The sequence below is a fragment of the Leuciscus leuciscus genome (genome assembly GCF_965113295.1).
Source record: "Leuciscus leuciscus genome assembly, chromosome: 15".
NCBI lineage: Eukaryota > Metazoa > Chordata > Actinopteri > Cypriniformes > Leuciscidae > Leuciscus > Leuciscus leuciscus.
The window spans coordinates 32,036,549-32,052,458 of record NC_138739.1 but is presented as its reverse complement, the minus strand read 5'-3'; the positions used below and the strand labels follow the sequence as shown (position 1 = coordinate 32,052,458).

At 35.9% G+C, this 15,910-nt stretch overlaps 1 protein-coding gene across 1 annotated transcript; it reads right to left on the bottom strand.

The window, feature by feature from the left end:
- Positions 1-6,414: 6,414 nt before the first annotated feature.
- On the bottom strand, positions 6,415-15,816 carry LOC309476701 (afadin- and alpha-actinin-binding protein-like). Its single transcript, XM_082139862.1, has 12 exons — positions 15,650-15,816; positions 11,547-11,693; positions 11,201-11,404; positions 10,343-10,453; positions 10,103-10,238; positions 9,855-9,930; positions 9,569-9,746; positions 9,040-9,187; positions 8,060-8,175; positions 7,699-7,872; positions 7,502-7,613; positions 6,415-7,430 (listed from the first exon to the last, which is right to left on the bottom strand). Exons 1-12 carry the CDS (start codon positions 15,665-15,667, stop codon positions 7,369-7,371), a joined length of 1,482 nt encoding a protein of 493 aa, XP_081995988.1. The 5' UTR covers positions 15,668-15,816; the 3' UTR covers positions 6,415-7,368.
- Between the last annotated feature and the right edge of the window lie 94 nt (positions 15,817-15,910).

Below are 15,910 nucleotides of genomic sequence, written 5' to 3'. Positions count from 1 at the left end.
TTCCCTCTTCTAGAGAGAACCGAGGTTACGTTAGTAACCGAGTACGTTTGTTTTCCGAGTTGAAATGAAATAAGCAAAAACGAGAAAACGAGCCTTTATTCGTTTTTCGTTTTTTCAAAAAAACGAAAAATATGAGATTTCGGCTTGATTTTTCGTTTTTTGGTTCACGGTTCAAAAACGGATAAATGACTTCAAAATCCGTTTTGCACATGTGGGCGGTCATGAGACGCCCCTTTCACCCGATTGGTCAAGCAAATCTGAGCCTGTGACGTCATCAGTAGTTCCCCAGGTCTGTTCGACAAAATAATAGTCCTATGGCTCTGCGTATTCCGCGTCTTAAACTGTACAGGGCATGTCTAGAACGGGCTTTCTTCTGTGCAACTTAACCCGTTTCACATAAATATTTATATATCAGAAATATTAAATATTAATCTGCATCCAGCCGGTTTTATTTAATTGTGCTCTGCAGTGTTAAATGTGTGTGTGCTGCGCCTGCGCTAGACAGCGGGTGAAGTTCAGTCCATACGGAGCTGTCATAACTCTTCTTTAAGACAATACGCTCAGTTTTAGACAAGGAGATGTCATTGCAAATACTTTAATGCAAAACTGCTAATGGTGGTATAGGCTACCGATGAGGGTAAATTAAAAAGCAAATGTCAGTCATAATACAGGTTAGACAAGAATAATTCAGGGCTAAGATTATTACAAATAAACACAAGATTTTAACGCATATCCGAGTGGCATTGTGGAGCGCGCACTGCATGGCACGGAGTCGCCGGCGCGAACTTGCATTTTCCTATCAACAGTGGAAACAACTTAAAATAAAATACTCTATAATTTCTGGTTATACTGAAAATAATAATAGCCTACATCATTCGCAACTACTTTTATTTGTGTAAACTCAATAACAAGAAAACGTTGTGCTTTTGTAAAATAAAACAATCAGGCACACTTTCATGATCTCCGTGAACTGGAGTGCGTCTCAGAAATGAACTGGAGTGCGTCTCAGAAATGAACTGAAACATTGTATACTGCCTAACAGACAGGAATATTCCTATATAATAATTATTACCTATTTAAAGCTTGAAATGTACACTTTTAAATGAACAAATTCGATTCGAAAGCATCTGATTTTGTAACCCATGTGGATTTCTCTCTAAATGCGCATCTGCATACAGCGAAGATGTATGGATATTTGCAGCCGACACTGATTTAGAAAACAGTAGTTTATTAATAAACAATTAAAATGCCTCTTTATTTTTTCAGAAACATTTATTATAATTAGCCTACTTTTGCGGCAAGATTTATGCATGTGCTTGAGCGCGGAATATAGGATAGCCTATTCCTCCATGCACCCAGTATTTAATTAATATAAACGTGCGATTAGTCAACTTAGCTATTGCTTAAATAAATGACTACTAGTCGACTAGAAAAAGTCTATGGGAATCGAATCAATATTTAGTTGACATTATTTACTTATTATTTTTTGGATACTGATAGGCTAATTGTACTGTATGTTTAAGATGTTGTTGTATTGTATCTTCTGTTATAAAGATGAAGATTGACATTTCGTTAATTAAAATAAGCAGATAATATTGTAAATAAATAAATAATTTATGTTCTGTTAGATGGCGTTTTCACTAGTATTTTGTATAATTATATCTAATGAAGATATATTAACAAAAAAACGTATGTAATAATATAATATAGGCCTAAAACTTTTATATAAAATATAGGCCTAGGTTATAGGCCTACATTTTTAAAAAGGGCCTAATTTTTCCTGGGTTCACCTCACCGCATAGCCTACCCGCTACAATTGAGAATCACTTATGCAGACGCAGTTAAGAGAGACAATTTTGATGTAAGGCCTATTCCCCTTAATACACAATAAAACAATATACAATAATTAACAAAGTACAGAGACACGTCCATCAAAATTGACAGGTATCTCTACGAACCGGAAGTAGGCAACCGGAGTCATCGTCATGGCGGCGCCCATTGTTTAGAGCAGAATAAGGTGACGCATAGTAGGAGCCTATGCTGTGTTGCATACAGAGTTTAGGCTATATTTAAATCTTTCATCACATTACAGTGTGATGAAAATAAACTTTTCTTAAATCATATCACTCTGTTATCACCCTTATGTTGTACTGTAATAGACATTGTCCAGTAAAATTTGGTTTTTGTAAGAAAAATGTTGTGAGCAAATGTAGAATTGTTTTTTTGAAACCCTGTAAATATATGTCATAACTTTCTTAATATTCAATCAACACAAATTGCTGTAGATAGCCTATAGGCTGTCTGATGAAATCTGTATCTGACATGGGATTTATGTATTTACACACAGTTTTTTGCAGCTCAAAGGTGGCACAGTTAGTGCATTTTTATAGCAATTTCAATTGCATACTAAGAGACTATTAAATGCAACAGTGAAAAATATGAAGTTACATGTAACAATACTTTCAACATGAAAGACCGCCAGTAGGTGGCGGCAAGTCAGCCATAAGCAAGCGGGTTTCAAAAATGCTCTTCAGACAGGTGGCGTCACGGACATAAGCCGATTAATTATATCATGAAAATAAATATTTGTTTAAAATAAAATAAAATCTCAGTTTCTTTAAATTTGGTGACAGAGATAAACTGAACAACTCAAGCGAACATGCGTTCAATCAATCTGTTAATTCAGGATCACCCATGGGAGTCTGGGACCCAAATGGGAGCCCAGTGGTCCAGACAACTCCAGTGCTGGCTGTATAACGAATTGGTTCAATGTTATTTTAATGGAAGCACAACAACAATAAAATAGTAGGCTACAATAAAAAAAAACTCCCGGGGCGCATAGTAGCCTATTAGACATTTATTAACAAAACGATTAAGACGCAACAGGCCTACATAAAACAAAAGCATTATAACAGATAAATAAAAGATATTTGGAAATTTCCCTTTAAAATGAACGCTCAGTTTGTGGTTCAGTGTTATTTGATTGTTTTGTTATTGTTTTCAAAGACAAACTCACTTATAGTAAACAAATATTTATTTATTTTTTACTAACAAAATAGGCTATCTTGCGCTTTTTCCTCCGCTATAGGCTATCGACCTGTCAATCATCTCGCTGTCTCACTCTCGCAGCTATGATTATAGTTACAGTAAAAAAAAAAAAGATTTACCCTCATCGGTAGCCTATAGGCCTACCACCATTAGCAGTTTTGCATTAAAGTATTTGCAATGACATCTCCTTGTCTAAAACTGAGCGTATTGTCTTAAAGAAGAGTTATGACAGCTGCGTATACTTGACTGAACTTCACCCGCTGTCTAGCGCAGGCGCAGCACACACACATTTAACACTGCACAGCACAATTAAATAAAACCGGCTGGATGCAGATTAATATTTAATATTTCTGATATATAAATATTTATGTGAAACGGGTTAAGTTGCACAGAAGAAAGCCCGTTCTAGACATGCCCTGTACAGTTTAAGACGCGGAATACGCAGAGCCATAGGACTATTATTTTGTCGAACAGACCTGGGGAACTACTGATGACGTCACAGGCTCAGATTTGCTTGACCAATCGGGTGAAAGGGGCGTCTCATGACCGCCCACATGTGCAAAACGGATTTTGAAGTCATTTATCCGTTTTTGAACCGTGAACCAAAAAACGAAAAATCAAGCCGAAATCTCATATTTTTCGTTTTTTTGAAAAAACGAAAAACGAATAAAGGCTCGTTTTCTCGTTTTTGCTTATTTCATTTCAACTCGGAAAACAAACTATCAAAACGTACATGGACCATACTGAAACTTGTTTTGTATGTCCACGAGAAGGTTTGAATATGCGATAAACTAACGGTTTCTTCGTTTTTCCGTTTTTTAAACAAAAACGAAAAAACTAATTATCCGAAGGTACACGGACCCACGAGACCTCCTCTTCACAAAGCGCATGTAAGCATTTGTAATTGAAAGCAGCCTTCTGTCATTGAATTTCATATTTTTAATACATAAGCCCACTGCATTCCAAACGACATAAATGATGCCTTCGTAGAGCATTTTTAAGGAAAATACCGGCGAGCAAGACCGCACACTGCAAGTGTAACCTCAAGCAAAGCCTGCGTTTCTCACAGCGTATCCTGTGTGCAATGACGCGGGCCCGCGAATGTTGTAGTTCGCTTCAACCTTCCTGAAATTAATGAAAGATTATTTTATAGAAGGTTCGAGTGGTGTGTGTGTGCGTGGAATTGGAAGCAAGCAGAGTATGGGTGTTTCTAAAGCGCACGCAACTCATCATGCATCTGCGGTTAAAAAGAAGCTCAGAATCGATTCTGAAAATCCCCGAATCAATCCAGAATCGTTGGAGACTCGCGATGCATCGTTGTTTTTTTGTTTTGTTTTTTACCCCTGATCAACGCTAATGTTGACTAGCAGGCGAGTGAGCCAAACAGCTTTGCCCTTTGTTTACATTGTAGCAGAGCCCGTCTACGGAGAGCCTGTCCACTCCCTATTAAGCCCTATTGTACCGAATTTTGGTTGTAGTACCACCAGAGTTCCACTGGGGGCGCTTGCCATGAGTGCAAAATGAATGGGAGTCAATGGGGCTAGACGGCTAAATTTGTCTCTTTCACCCGATTGCCGTTGAGAAATCTCAGATGTGATTGTAGATTTTGCAAGTTCAACATGGGTTTTAGGTCGAAAGTTGAATGAACGAGTACTTATGTCGTTTTGATTTCTTACAGGTTGAGTTGTTGTTGCCCATAACACGCTAGCATTCTGCTAATGACGTCAGCATTCTGACGTCACTGACATTTTGAAAGACTTTTTTAAAGCAAATAAGTGACTCTAAAAAATCTAACACCCAGCAATGTGTAATTTCTTTGCATCTCCTTTCGAATACAACATTCAAATTACTAGACAAAAAATTATATCCTGAGAAAAGTGGATTTTGAGGGGTATACCGCCATTGACCTCCATTCATTCTGCACTCGTCCTGTGAGCGCCCTCATATGGAATCAGAGTGGAACTGCAACCAGTTCAAAAGCCGGAAGTGTAGTGAGAGTGAAACTTCTCGCCATATTAGACATTCTCTGATTGTAGCAGCAACATAAAACTTATAATTGGAACTGGTAATAGAAAATACAGCTAAAAATAATAAGACAGGCTACTTACAATTTGTTGTCCACAAACAGTGGGAACTGCTCCATTTCAGGAGAAGCTTTTCTGGGTAGCCTGCATTGTACTTTCTTAGGTTCTGGAAGCTGTTCTCCGTAAAATGTGCAGCACACCGATAAACGTTGGGGTTATAATGTTCAGGAACAGAAATTAACCATTCGAAGCTCGTCAGCCTTAGGAAGGTCAAACAAATGAGTTTTGGGAACGTGGTGGAAAAGCAGTGTCTCTTCGATATAGCAACAACACTATCTTCTCTAATGCTGCTCAACCAGACCTCGCACCTTCTTTCTCGTGTTCTATGGGCTTGGATTATTAAAATGAGTAACACTATAGGCTATGACTTCGCAAGTTCCGGGAAAAAAAACGTGGTGCAGTCCAAACGAGCCGTTCGTTGTAGTTCTTGGAAACTGAATTCTGTTAAAGAGCTTCGTAACCTTGCAAAAGTCATCATGAATGATTTTATTTAACCGGATAACTAAATAATAAAGTCGATTAAGAAATAATTTATCAAAAGATGGCAAGAACCACTTTCAAGATGGAGGACAGTTCTCAGATTACCACATATCAGTTTTTTATTTTTATTTTATTGCTTACAATTTTCTTTGCATAGTAACTCTACACACAAACCATCAAATAATTATATATAGCCTACGTCAAACTACATAATATTATGTGTAAAAACCTACATGGTGACTTGTACATTCAGTATATATTTACAAAATGAACAGAAATGCAAAAGTAAAAAATGTATTGTTATTTATTGTTTCTCAAAACATTACATTTTGATTTCTAAGTGAACAAATTACATAGCCTAAGTTTTTTCAAATTATTATTGGGTGTATATAATAGGATATGAGAGGATATGTATAGTGTGTCATTTAGGCTAGGCTAAATGGCAGATTTTCAAAAGAGCTTAGATTTGAAGAACTGTGTTTAGGGTTTTGCAAAAAGTTTGTTTTACAATTGCAAACCGAGTGTAAAGCAGATAATGTTCTTGCAGTTACACATGTCTGAAGATTGGGTAGGCTATATGACTGAATGGTTGGGCGTCAAGTAGACTAACGGAAGGTCATGTTATTGGAAATTTTAATTTGAATAAAACAAGTTTTGCGCCATCGGTAATTCGATTCAAAGGAATCCTTTGCATCAAAGGAAAGGTATAACGTAATCCTTTCATTTTGAAAATGAAAACATAAAATGTAAAAAACATTTAACCAAAAGTAAGTTTACATCCCAACGGACAATTAGATTCAAATGCTTCAAAACGTAAAATGTTTTATTTATTTTTTAACATTTTCCATTGCATTGAGACAACAGGAGGTGTGGACCACTCTTGTAGACTATGAATTTGTAATTATTCCACGTTTTTACACAAGTTACTTTCTTTATTTGAATAAATATTAATTAAAGCATTATGAAACACTGTCTACAGTATTATTCCAGTTTGCCATTTTATATAAACAAAGCTTATTCCTTAATAGCCCGTTTTATATCTAAAATACATTAATTTTAGGATCAGTCCCTATTTGTTAGTATGACATATTAAGCACTTTATCCATATGAAACAGGAAATCAAAACTTTGTGGTTTTGGAGGTGATGTAAACAATAATGGTGGTGCACTGATTAACTATAAAAAGTCTAAAAGATAAAATAAATAATGTACGTTTAAATGCAAATGCACAATGAACATATAAACTATTTGATCTAGATAAGTCAAATACTTTTTCCTTAGAACTTAGATTGAAGGGACTTTCCGCCATATTCATAAAAAAACAAACACTTGTAACAACACAGTTTAAAATGATGCATAAGATTATCCAAGTACTTAGAAATAAACCATTAAAAAACTATAACTAATACAATTAATTTCTACTAGCAAAACACAATATGAATAAAATTCTATATGGATTTTCTAAATGAAACATTTTTCAAAAAGTCAACATGGCCATATTTAAAACATTGCTTATTTTTTCAAAACGTACACAATTCAGAGGCTTGTAAGAATCAGCAGGCTTAAGTCTCTGACAATCTTATCCAAAATTGACACAATTCTGTTAAATATTCATGTCTGGTTGTTGTAAATTCTTCATAAAGATATTGGTGGACTTTAATCACATTCAAACTCGTTCATATTTGCTCCGAGTATCTCTCCTCTGACGTTGGAAGAAAATGTAGCTCCATCTGCAAGCAGTTCCATAGGTGGACAGACTAAAGATGAGATTTACTGACTTTACCAGAAATTGAAATGAGTTTCTCCTCATGAGCGGAGTCTGCAAAATCAGAAAACAAATTTCAAGTTTTATTTTAAAGAGAATTTAAACTAGTAAAAATAATCACTCACGCTTTGAAAATTCTTCGGTCGTGCGACTTTGTGGTTTCATCTGGTCTGCAAATGTTGTGTTCAGAAACTGATGTTTGAGCCACGTTGCACGATCGTCCTCAAAAGACTTCCTCTGAAAGAAGAGAACAATGCGGTAAAATCAAGATGAATTAAGAACTGAATTCAGAAGTCCATAAAAACCGGTCACAGGTCAGAACCTCATGGCCCAATCTGATGGCAGCCTCAGTGAAATTTCTCCTTTCCATTTCAAAGTTTTTCCTCTGTTCTTCAAACACTCTCCACTCTTCTTTCAAGCGTTCCTTCTCTTCCAGCATGTAGGAATCATTCAGAACAGCTGCAGTCTCCTCATCACAGGGTGTGTTGAGCTGTTGCTGTAAAAAAAGAGAAAAAAAAAGCTTGTGTCTAGGAAAGCAGCTGTGTTTACTTGTAATTTTAAGCATTAATAGCTATATTTAAATGGACATCTTAATGAATCTGAACGCTAAATAAAGTGATGGTCGTGTTTATACGTCACAAGCTTCAAATCGGAATGGATTTTTTGACTGTGCCTCTACTTACTTGCAGAAGTTGTTGTTGAGTCTGAATAAACTCTTTGCACTGCTGAATTTCTTGTTTGAGCCTCTCCATCTCCTCTTCATGGAGTTGTTTGGCGATCATCTCTTCACTGTCTCCAGCTTGCACCATTGAGGTTGCATAACAAAATATAATAACAGCATCTGTATAGTTATTTTACAATAGCTTTGTGTGCCTAAGTCGTGTGTATTGGCTGATAAAGCCACAAAATAAATAAATCAGAAAAGGCGGTGATGAACAAAAAGGTGAGACTTAGGGTGTGTTTTGCACTTGTAGTTCAGTTCTCTTGGTTCTTTTGGTCCGGACCAAAACATTTGAGGCTATACTGTAACTATAATGAAAATGATAAAGATATAGTTCTAAAAATCATTCTAAACATACAGTTAAAGAATAGCAGAGTCCACAATTCAATATCGTACAATTCGGTATTGTTGGAATTATTTTCAGAACGATAAAAACATTGACAGCCAATCAGAATCCATTCTTTTTTATGAGCTTGAGCATTTAAAGAGTTTGTAGTTATCGTTTTTGGTGTGAACGGCCCTTTAGACCCATTTTTACTACTAAACATGAAACAAAACAAATAACCACTTTTATGATGTATATTTTGCGAAGTACTTTACCGAACATCCAAAACAATACTGTGTGCTGGACTAAATGTATACTCGTTGTATGTGGCGTACAAATGATGGTACTTTTACCAGCCGAGAACTCATGAAGAGTCTATAAAATGTGTAAAGGAGTCAAAACAGTGGCAGAAATTCCTCCCTTGCACACAAATAAAGATCTGCTGCAAGGCGACATAGTTTCTGACGCCTGTATCGAATGTAATGGGCAACGTACGTCAGTTGGCAATGTTCATGCTTATTCAAATGAACTGCACTAGGAGAGCAATCGCACCAGAGTTCGTTTTAATCGAACCAAACCTGCCAAGTGTAAACACACCCTTAATTCGAATCCTCTACCTTGGCTGTCCAGTCTCTCAACATGATGTTTGAGTTTCCTCCACTGCTGACGAATGCTGTTGGTCAGTTTCTCCCGAGCGTGATCACAGGACATCTCAGGATGTCCTTTCAAAGGTTCCTCGTCATCTGAATTTGTCTGGAGAGTCAACTGAAATATGACCAAAATCATTCTTTCATTTTTTTGTTGTTGGTTATAAATTTAAATGGCTTAAAAATATGGTGAAAGAAATGGTGTAGCGTCAAATGTATATGGACAGTCCAATGTCACAACACTTACTGGGTGCATAAATCAAAAAGAAGAGAAAAATCACAATCTGTACACAACGAATAGGGCAGAGGCGCTCCAACTGTTCGTTTATTATACTTCAACAGAGGCAACAAAAAGACGTGCAAAAAAGGTGCTATAAAGTGCAAAACGTTTGAGAGATCAACTCTTCATCTTAAAAATTAAAATAACACTTATACAGCAAGCACATAAAACATAAAAATCTTTAGTGTAAAAAGGTAGTTATGGACATGACAGTCAAACCTGATCCATATTATTGCTTTGTTTCTCTTCCTTTTGGCATGTCTTTGAATTTAAAACCACCACCATTTCTCGTTTCATTTGTTGAAGCACTTTCTTCAGCTCTATGTTCTCCATCATTAGCTCCCTCTGACGGTTATCAAATTCATTGAGAAGAGTTTTGTACATCTCTCCCTCATGTCTGAAAAAACAAAACAAAAAGAATGTTTTTTATATGATATTATACTGAAGGAGAACAATTAAAACTGCAACAACAACAAAAAAAACCCCAAATGATTATGTATTTTACCTGGATTCAGTTTTTCCAGTTTTCCAAAGACATCTCCTCCCGTCCGACCTTCCAACATAATTCAAAACTTCCATTCCTGACAAAGTACAGTAGTACAGTAATTGTAATAATATTTCACAATATTACTGTTTTTGATCGAATAAATGCAGCCTTGGTGACGCAGCCTTCCTAATATTGTATCTATTATTAAAAATATACACTATATATACAGTAATATTATTGGTTGATATACAAGTAATACATATTACCTTGTTTATTTTCCTTTTTGGCAATGAGTAGTTGATTGAGGCGCTCCTTTACTCTGTTGTGCTCCCTTTCTCTTCTTTTGATGTCATGGTTGTATTGTGTGGCACGGCTTGCAATGATACCCTGTAGCCTTTGCACCTATTAAAGTAAAGACCATATCTGATTTGACAAAAGACTGAGGATCCAAGACTGTAGAACCAAAAAAAAAAAAACTTTGCAGCTTTCTCATTCAATTTTCATACCTCTTCTTTTGCATCTTTTAGGCAATTTTGCAAAGTCTTTATATTTGTTTCCAGCTGACGCTCTCTCTCGTGCAAGCGCATGTTTTCCTTTTTCGAAAGATCAAGCTGGTCCTACAAAACAGTGAAACGTTTTTTGTTGTTTTTTAGTTTTACTGGAAAAACTATGGAAGCTTATTTCCGCTGAATAAAAAAAGAAAAAAAAGTAATTGCGACTTCTCACAATTCTTGCATGATACAAACTTGCAATTCTGACTTTTTTCTCAGAATTGCAAATTTGTATCTCACAATTCTGATTTTATAACTTGCGATTGCGAGTTTATATCACAATTCTGAGAAAAAAGTCAGAATTGCAAGTTTAAAGTCTGATACTGTTTTTTTTTGTTTTTTTGTTTTTTTATATATATATTTTTTAAAGGAAAGTCTTAATTGTGAGAGTCTGAATTTCGAGATAATTAGCAAAATTGAAAAGATAATTGCAACTTTCTATCTCACAATGTTTTTCCATCACAATTGCGAGTTATAAATTATGGGATATAAACTCGCAGTTGCGAGAAATTAAGCTTTTAAATCAATTACGAGTTTATATCTTGCAATTCAGACGTCTGTCTCGCAATTGCGAGTTTATAGAAAGAGAAAGTAGTCCGAATTGTGAGATATAAACTCAGAATTGCGGAACAAAAAGCTTAATTTCTCGCAACTGCAAGTTTATATCCCATAATTTATAACTCGCAATTGTGATAGAAAAAAATTGTGAGATAAAAAGTTGCAATTATCTTTTCAATTTTTTTTATTCCATGGCAAAAACAAGCTTCCATAAAAAAAATATTAATTTGTTTGTATGTAGTAACACAGTCAAACCTTTAGTCTGGAGTTGGTGAGGTGTTGGTAGTGGAGGTCGCTGCTGGACTTGAGCTGCTCCACCTCCAGCTCCTCCATCATTCCAACACCTCGACGGTGTAGCTGAAGCAAGTCATGTATGTTGTTTAGGGCAACCACAGCATCCAGATCACGAATGCCGCCTGAGTTACGGAAAATTGGCGGAAAGCACAGGGATGACAACTCCTGTGAATGTAAAGAGTGGCAAATGTACTCATGCCATTGCCACACGAGTCCATTTATAATACGAGATTCAAGTTTGTTCTTGTCTAGATTCTTCTTCTTCGAACCCACAAGACAAGCTGCAGACAAATATAAGAGCACCTACCTGATTGATGTACAGAATGCACTCAGAGATATTCTCTTCCGTGCAGAAGTTGCTTGAGACACTGAAAGAACTTAAAGGCAGAGGAGGCATCACAGATGCTGTGTAGAGTCTTGAAGGAGACATTCTAGTTAATAATGCGTAGAAGTTCTGGAAAAGAACAAGAAACGTACACATACATAAAATAATCCACAATTTAAAAAAACGCACTAATAAGTGTAAAGATTTCTCTCAAGATTACTTGTGCATGCTGTTACGGTTACAACAAGTGAATGTGAATACTGCTCTAAATGAGGTTAGGAGGGGAACCTGTCCTTAAAATAACTTTCCACAGTATTTTGAGTCGCCTAATCTTTCCCTTTTCCCACAAGACTTTGGTTATCTGGAGCACGGATGTGAAATCTGTTACTAATATCAACTATGTTCTAAGTAATGACTTAATATGCCAAATGCAATTGATTTAAAGGAATATTTCGCCCATTGTCATTATTTACTTGCCTTGGTCATTCCAAAACCTGTATGATGTGCTGCATTCAAGCCATGTCATAATTACCATAAATAAAGAGCTCCGTATGCTTTCGAATTGCTCTCACGGTACTTTGATGTCAAAAAACGATCGGTCTGCCCAGTGCCGCTTCAAGTCGTACACACCTTACATGTGCAGTGGTACAGCAGCCACATAGTACAAGTCATAACTCTCAGAAAATTGTGAGTTTAAGTGTTGGCTGCGTCCTAAAACTTAGGCATGTGACTTGTTGCCTCACTGCCCTATCAGGCAATGACTTTGCAGGCAGTGTTTGTGCAGGAAGGCCCCTCACAAAACTGATTTCGGACAGACTTCTGAGGCAGCGTAACGGTTGAATGATCTACAGCAAAATAAAGCGAGGTTTGGTGATAACTAAGCAAATATTTAAGCTAGAAATGACATCAAAAGTGGAAAATGTTGGTCAAAAACTTATATTTACACACAAACTGACCACCAACCGCAACTTTCAGACACCATCTTTATTATTTAACTGTCACTGAATGGAAAGCACAGGATTGTGGGATATCAAAGGCAGCGAAGGATACATCTATGCTGCCTTCAAAAATCCATCAGATGAAGGGATCTCAGGAGACAGGAAGTGAAGCTAACATTGAATTCGGACATTCCTTGATGCCTTCCTACCTTGCAATGTGTCCTCCGAAGGCAGTATTTTTAAGATTTTAATTACAAGTTCTACAAGCACGTGAAGGCTTTTCACAGATCAGAATTATTATGGTAATTACGGGATGGCGTGAACGCATCTCTGTTACCACATTTGCCAAGCTCAAAAATGGAGAAAAAACTAAATGAAAACACTCTAAACTATGACTCGTGCACCATATCCAAAGTCTGAATTATGAAGTTTGAACAGACTAAAATTTAGGTTAAGAATTAAAAACTTTCCCATCCACCAAAGTTCTCGAGTAAAATACTGTATGGTATAGTCAGAAGTCAGGTTTAAGGTCATAACATAGGGTATGTGTTTTGGCCGTTCATTTTGATGACAACAGCGGTTTGGGGGTGGAAAACAGGTTTCAAAGTGCAAGGTTTTGAAAATGATACCTTTACCTTCACGTAAACAACAAAAACGTGAACTTGTGAAAACGGTGACGTCATGTGCATGCGTCTTACATGTTCACGTATGCATATTACATGTTCATGGGGTGTTTCCAGGGGGGCAGGGTTTCATATTATTTTGAAGCTTCCCCGGGCGCCGCCATTGATTAGCAGACCATCACCTGCTGTTAGCATTCCATTGACTCCCATTCATTTTGGCGTCACTTTGACAGCGAATAACTTTACATCTGAGGCGTTTAAAGACTCCATTTGTCCATTATTTATTTCTAAAGAAACACAAAAATGTATAAAAGGCTCCATTACCTTGTAGCTTACGTTATGGCCCCGTAGAAGCAATTTTTGTAAAAAATAGGCTAACGATTGCGTCATAACCACGCGACTCTATCGCACAGTAGAGAGATTACCGTATAGACAGGAGGAGAAGCTCGCGGGCAATCGGGGGGACGTGGAGGCAAAATGACAAAATAATTAATCAGAATACCTAGCAAAAGTTTCTCCTGCTCCTAGCTCATGGACACCTCTTACTCACACTCTCCATCTCTGCAAGGGAATGATTCAGATTTCTCTTGGCACAGCTACTAGTAGATAGAGGGGTTACTCACGTAACATCTACGTCGTCAAGCTCAGTTTGAGTCTGTGCAGTACGCTCGACCCCCAGGAAGTGAGAGCTTCTAATTGACTTCACTTGTCTCTGTTGAATCCAATGGGGTCGCTGTGTCCAGTTTATATACCGTCTATGGGTGTTTCTTGGAAAAGTGGCATCGCCGACTACAGGCCTGTCAGCATAATACAGCCTTTTTAGTCATTTTTGCAGATCAGTGTGAACGGGAACGTTTTGAGTGACAGTTGTTTTTAGTACATGGTTGTCGTGTAAACATAGTTACAAAGAATGTGAGAACCAATAAAGGTGACATCCAATGTGAGGTGATCCATTGAAAAGCATCATATTAAAGCTACTTAAAGTTCAGTCTTTTCCTCATATGGTATTTGGAATATAGCGCAAGTTTTTTAAAGAGTCCACGGACATGGTTACTATGAACTGTTGTGGAAAAGAACTGAGTGAAGATTCTGCAAAATTATCCATTTAAAAGTCTAGAACAATTTGAGTATAAATAATAAAATTGTCATGTTTAAGTAAATTATAACTTTAAATGACCAAACAACGACTTTTTCCATCTACAAGATTCCACCTCATTTTCAGTGACTTTTCTAGTCCTCATTTTAAAGAAATTGCACTCATAAAGAACATTTATAACCAATTATATATAGTGATTAAAAATCACTATAGCAATTTCCAATATTTTAAAATATAACATTTTACTCTTCCATGCATGGAAAACACAACATTGCTATGTAAATATTTAAAAAATCCATATATATACAGTACAGGCCAAAAGTTTGGAAACATTACTATTTTTAATGTTTTTGAAAGAAGTTTTCTTCTGCTCATCAAGACTGCATTTATTTGATCAAAAATACAGATTTTTTTTAAAATATTGTGATATATTATTATTATTACAATTTAAAATAATTGGTTTTCAATTTATTATAGGCTACTTTAAATTATCATTTATTTCTGTGATGCAAAGCTGAATTTTCAGGATCATTACTCCAATAGAAATCAATCTAATATGATGATTCATTATCAAAGTTGGAAACATTTCTGCTGCTTAATATTTTTTTTCAGAACCTGTGATACTTTTTTAGGATACTTTGATGAATAAAAAGTAAAAAAAGAAGAAAAAAAAAGCAAATGTTTTAAAAATAGAAATCTTTTGTAACAACAATATACACTACTGGTCAGTCATTTGGGGTCAGTATTTTTTTTTCTTTCTTTTTTTGAAATAAATCAATACTTTTATTCAGCAAGGATGTGTTAAATTGATAATAAAGAAGATTTATATTATTAGAAAAAAAAAATTTATTTGGAATAAATGCAGTTCTTTTTAACCTTTTATTCATCAAATATATTAGGCAGCAGAACTGTTTCCAACACTCATAATAAATAAGAATATTAGAATGATTTCTAAAGGATCATGTGATAGACTGGAGTAATCATCCTGAAAATTCAGCTTTGCATCACAGAAATAAATGATAATTTAAAGTATAATAAATTGAAAACCAATTATTTTAAATTGTAATAATATATTACAATATTACATTTTTTTTCTGTATTTTTGATCAAATAAATGCAGGCTTGATGAGCAGAAGAAACTGCTTTCAAAAACATTAAAAATAGTATGTATATATATATATATATATATATATATATATTATAATATAATATAGTATATGAACACAGCAATCCATGAGAAGCTCAGTATTACTGGATAGTAGGCAACACACCTCTATCAGGTCTAAAGTAGGTTAAGGTGAGAAGAAGGATTTCTGCATTAGGACGCTGAATTTACTCGATTGCATGATGATAATGAGACATAAAAGTGATATTTACATCTTTACTATTTGGGAATAACATACAGATGGTAAACAAACGAGGACTTACCGCGTATCTTTTGGGCATTCAAAAGCACTCGTGAGGCTTGTCAGCTTCATTTCCCGGCATTTGCACAGACTGATACATTTTCCCGGGAAGTTTGCGTAATAAACCGTCTTATTGTGGCACGTAGTTACATTGATGCAGGCGCGTTCTGCTCAGGCTCAACCTTGAACGAAAACAGTCACAAGCAAACGCGTTGCCGTGCAACGAATACGAGGGCGTGTCATTGGCTGTAACTCATGCCCCCTGCGGAATATCGACCAATAG

Excerpts from the sequence above, each read along its gene's own strand:
- LOC309476701 (XM_082139862.1), bottom strand. Across the intron at positions 7,873-8,059 it reads CTCAACAACAACTTCTGCAA|CAACAGCTCAACACACCCTG; the intron begins GTAAGTAGAGGC and ends CTTTTTTTACAG. Across the intron at positions 7,431-7,501 it reads GACCGAAGAATTTTCAAAGC|ACTCCGCTCATGAGGAGAAA; the intron begins GTGAGTGATTAT and ends CTGATTTTGCAG.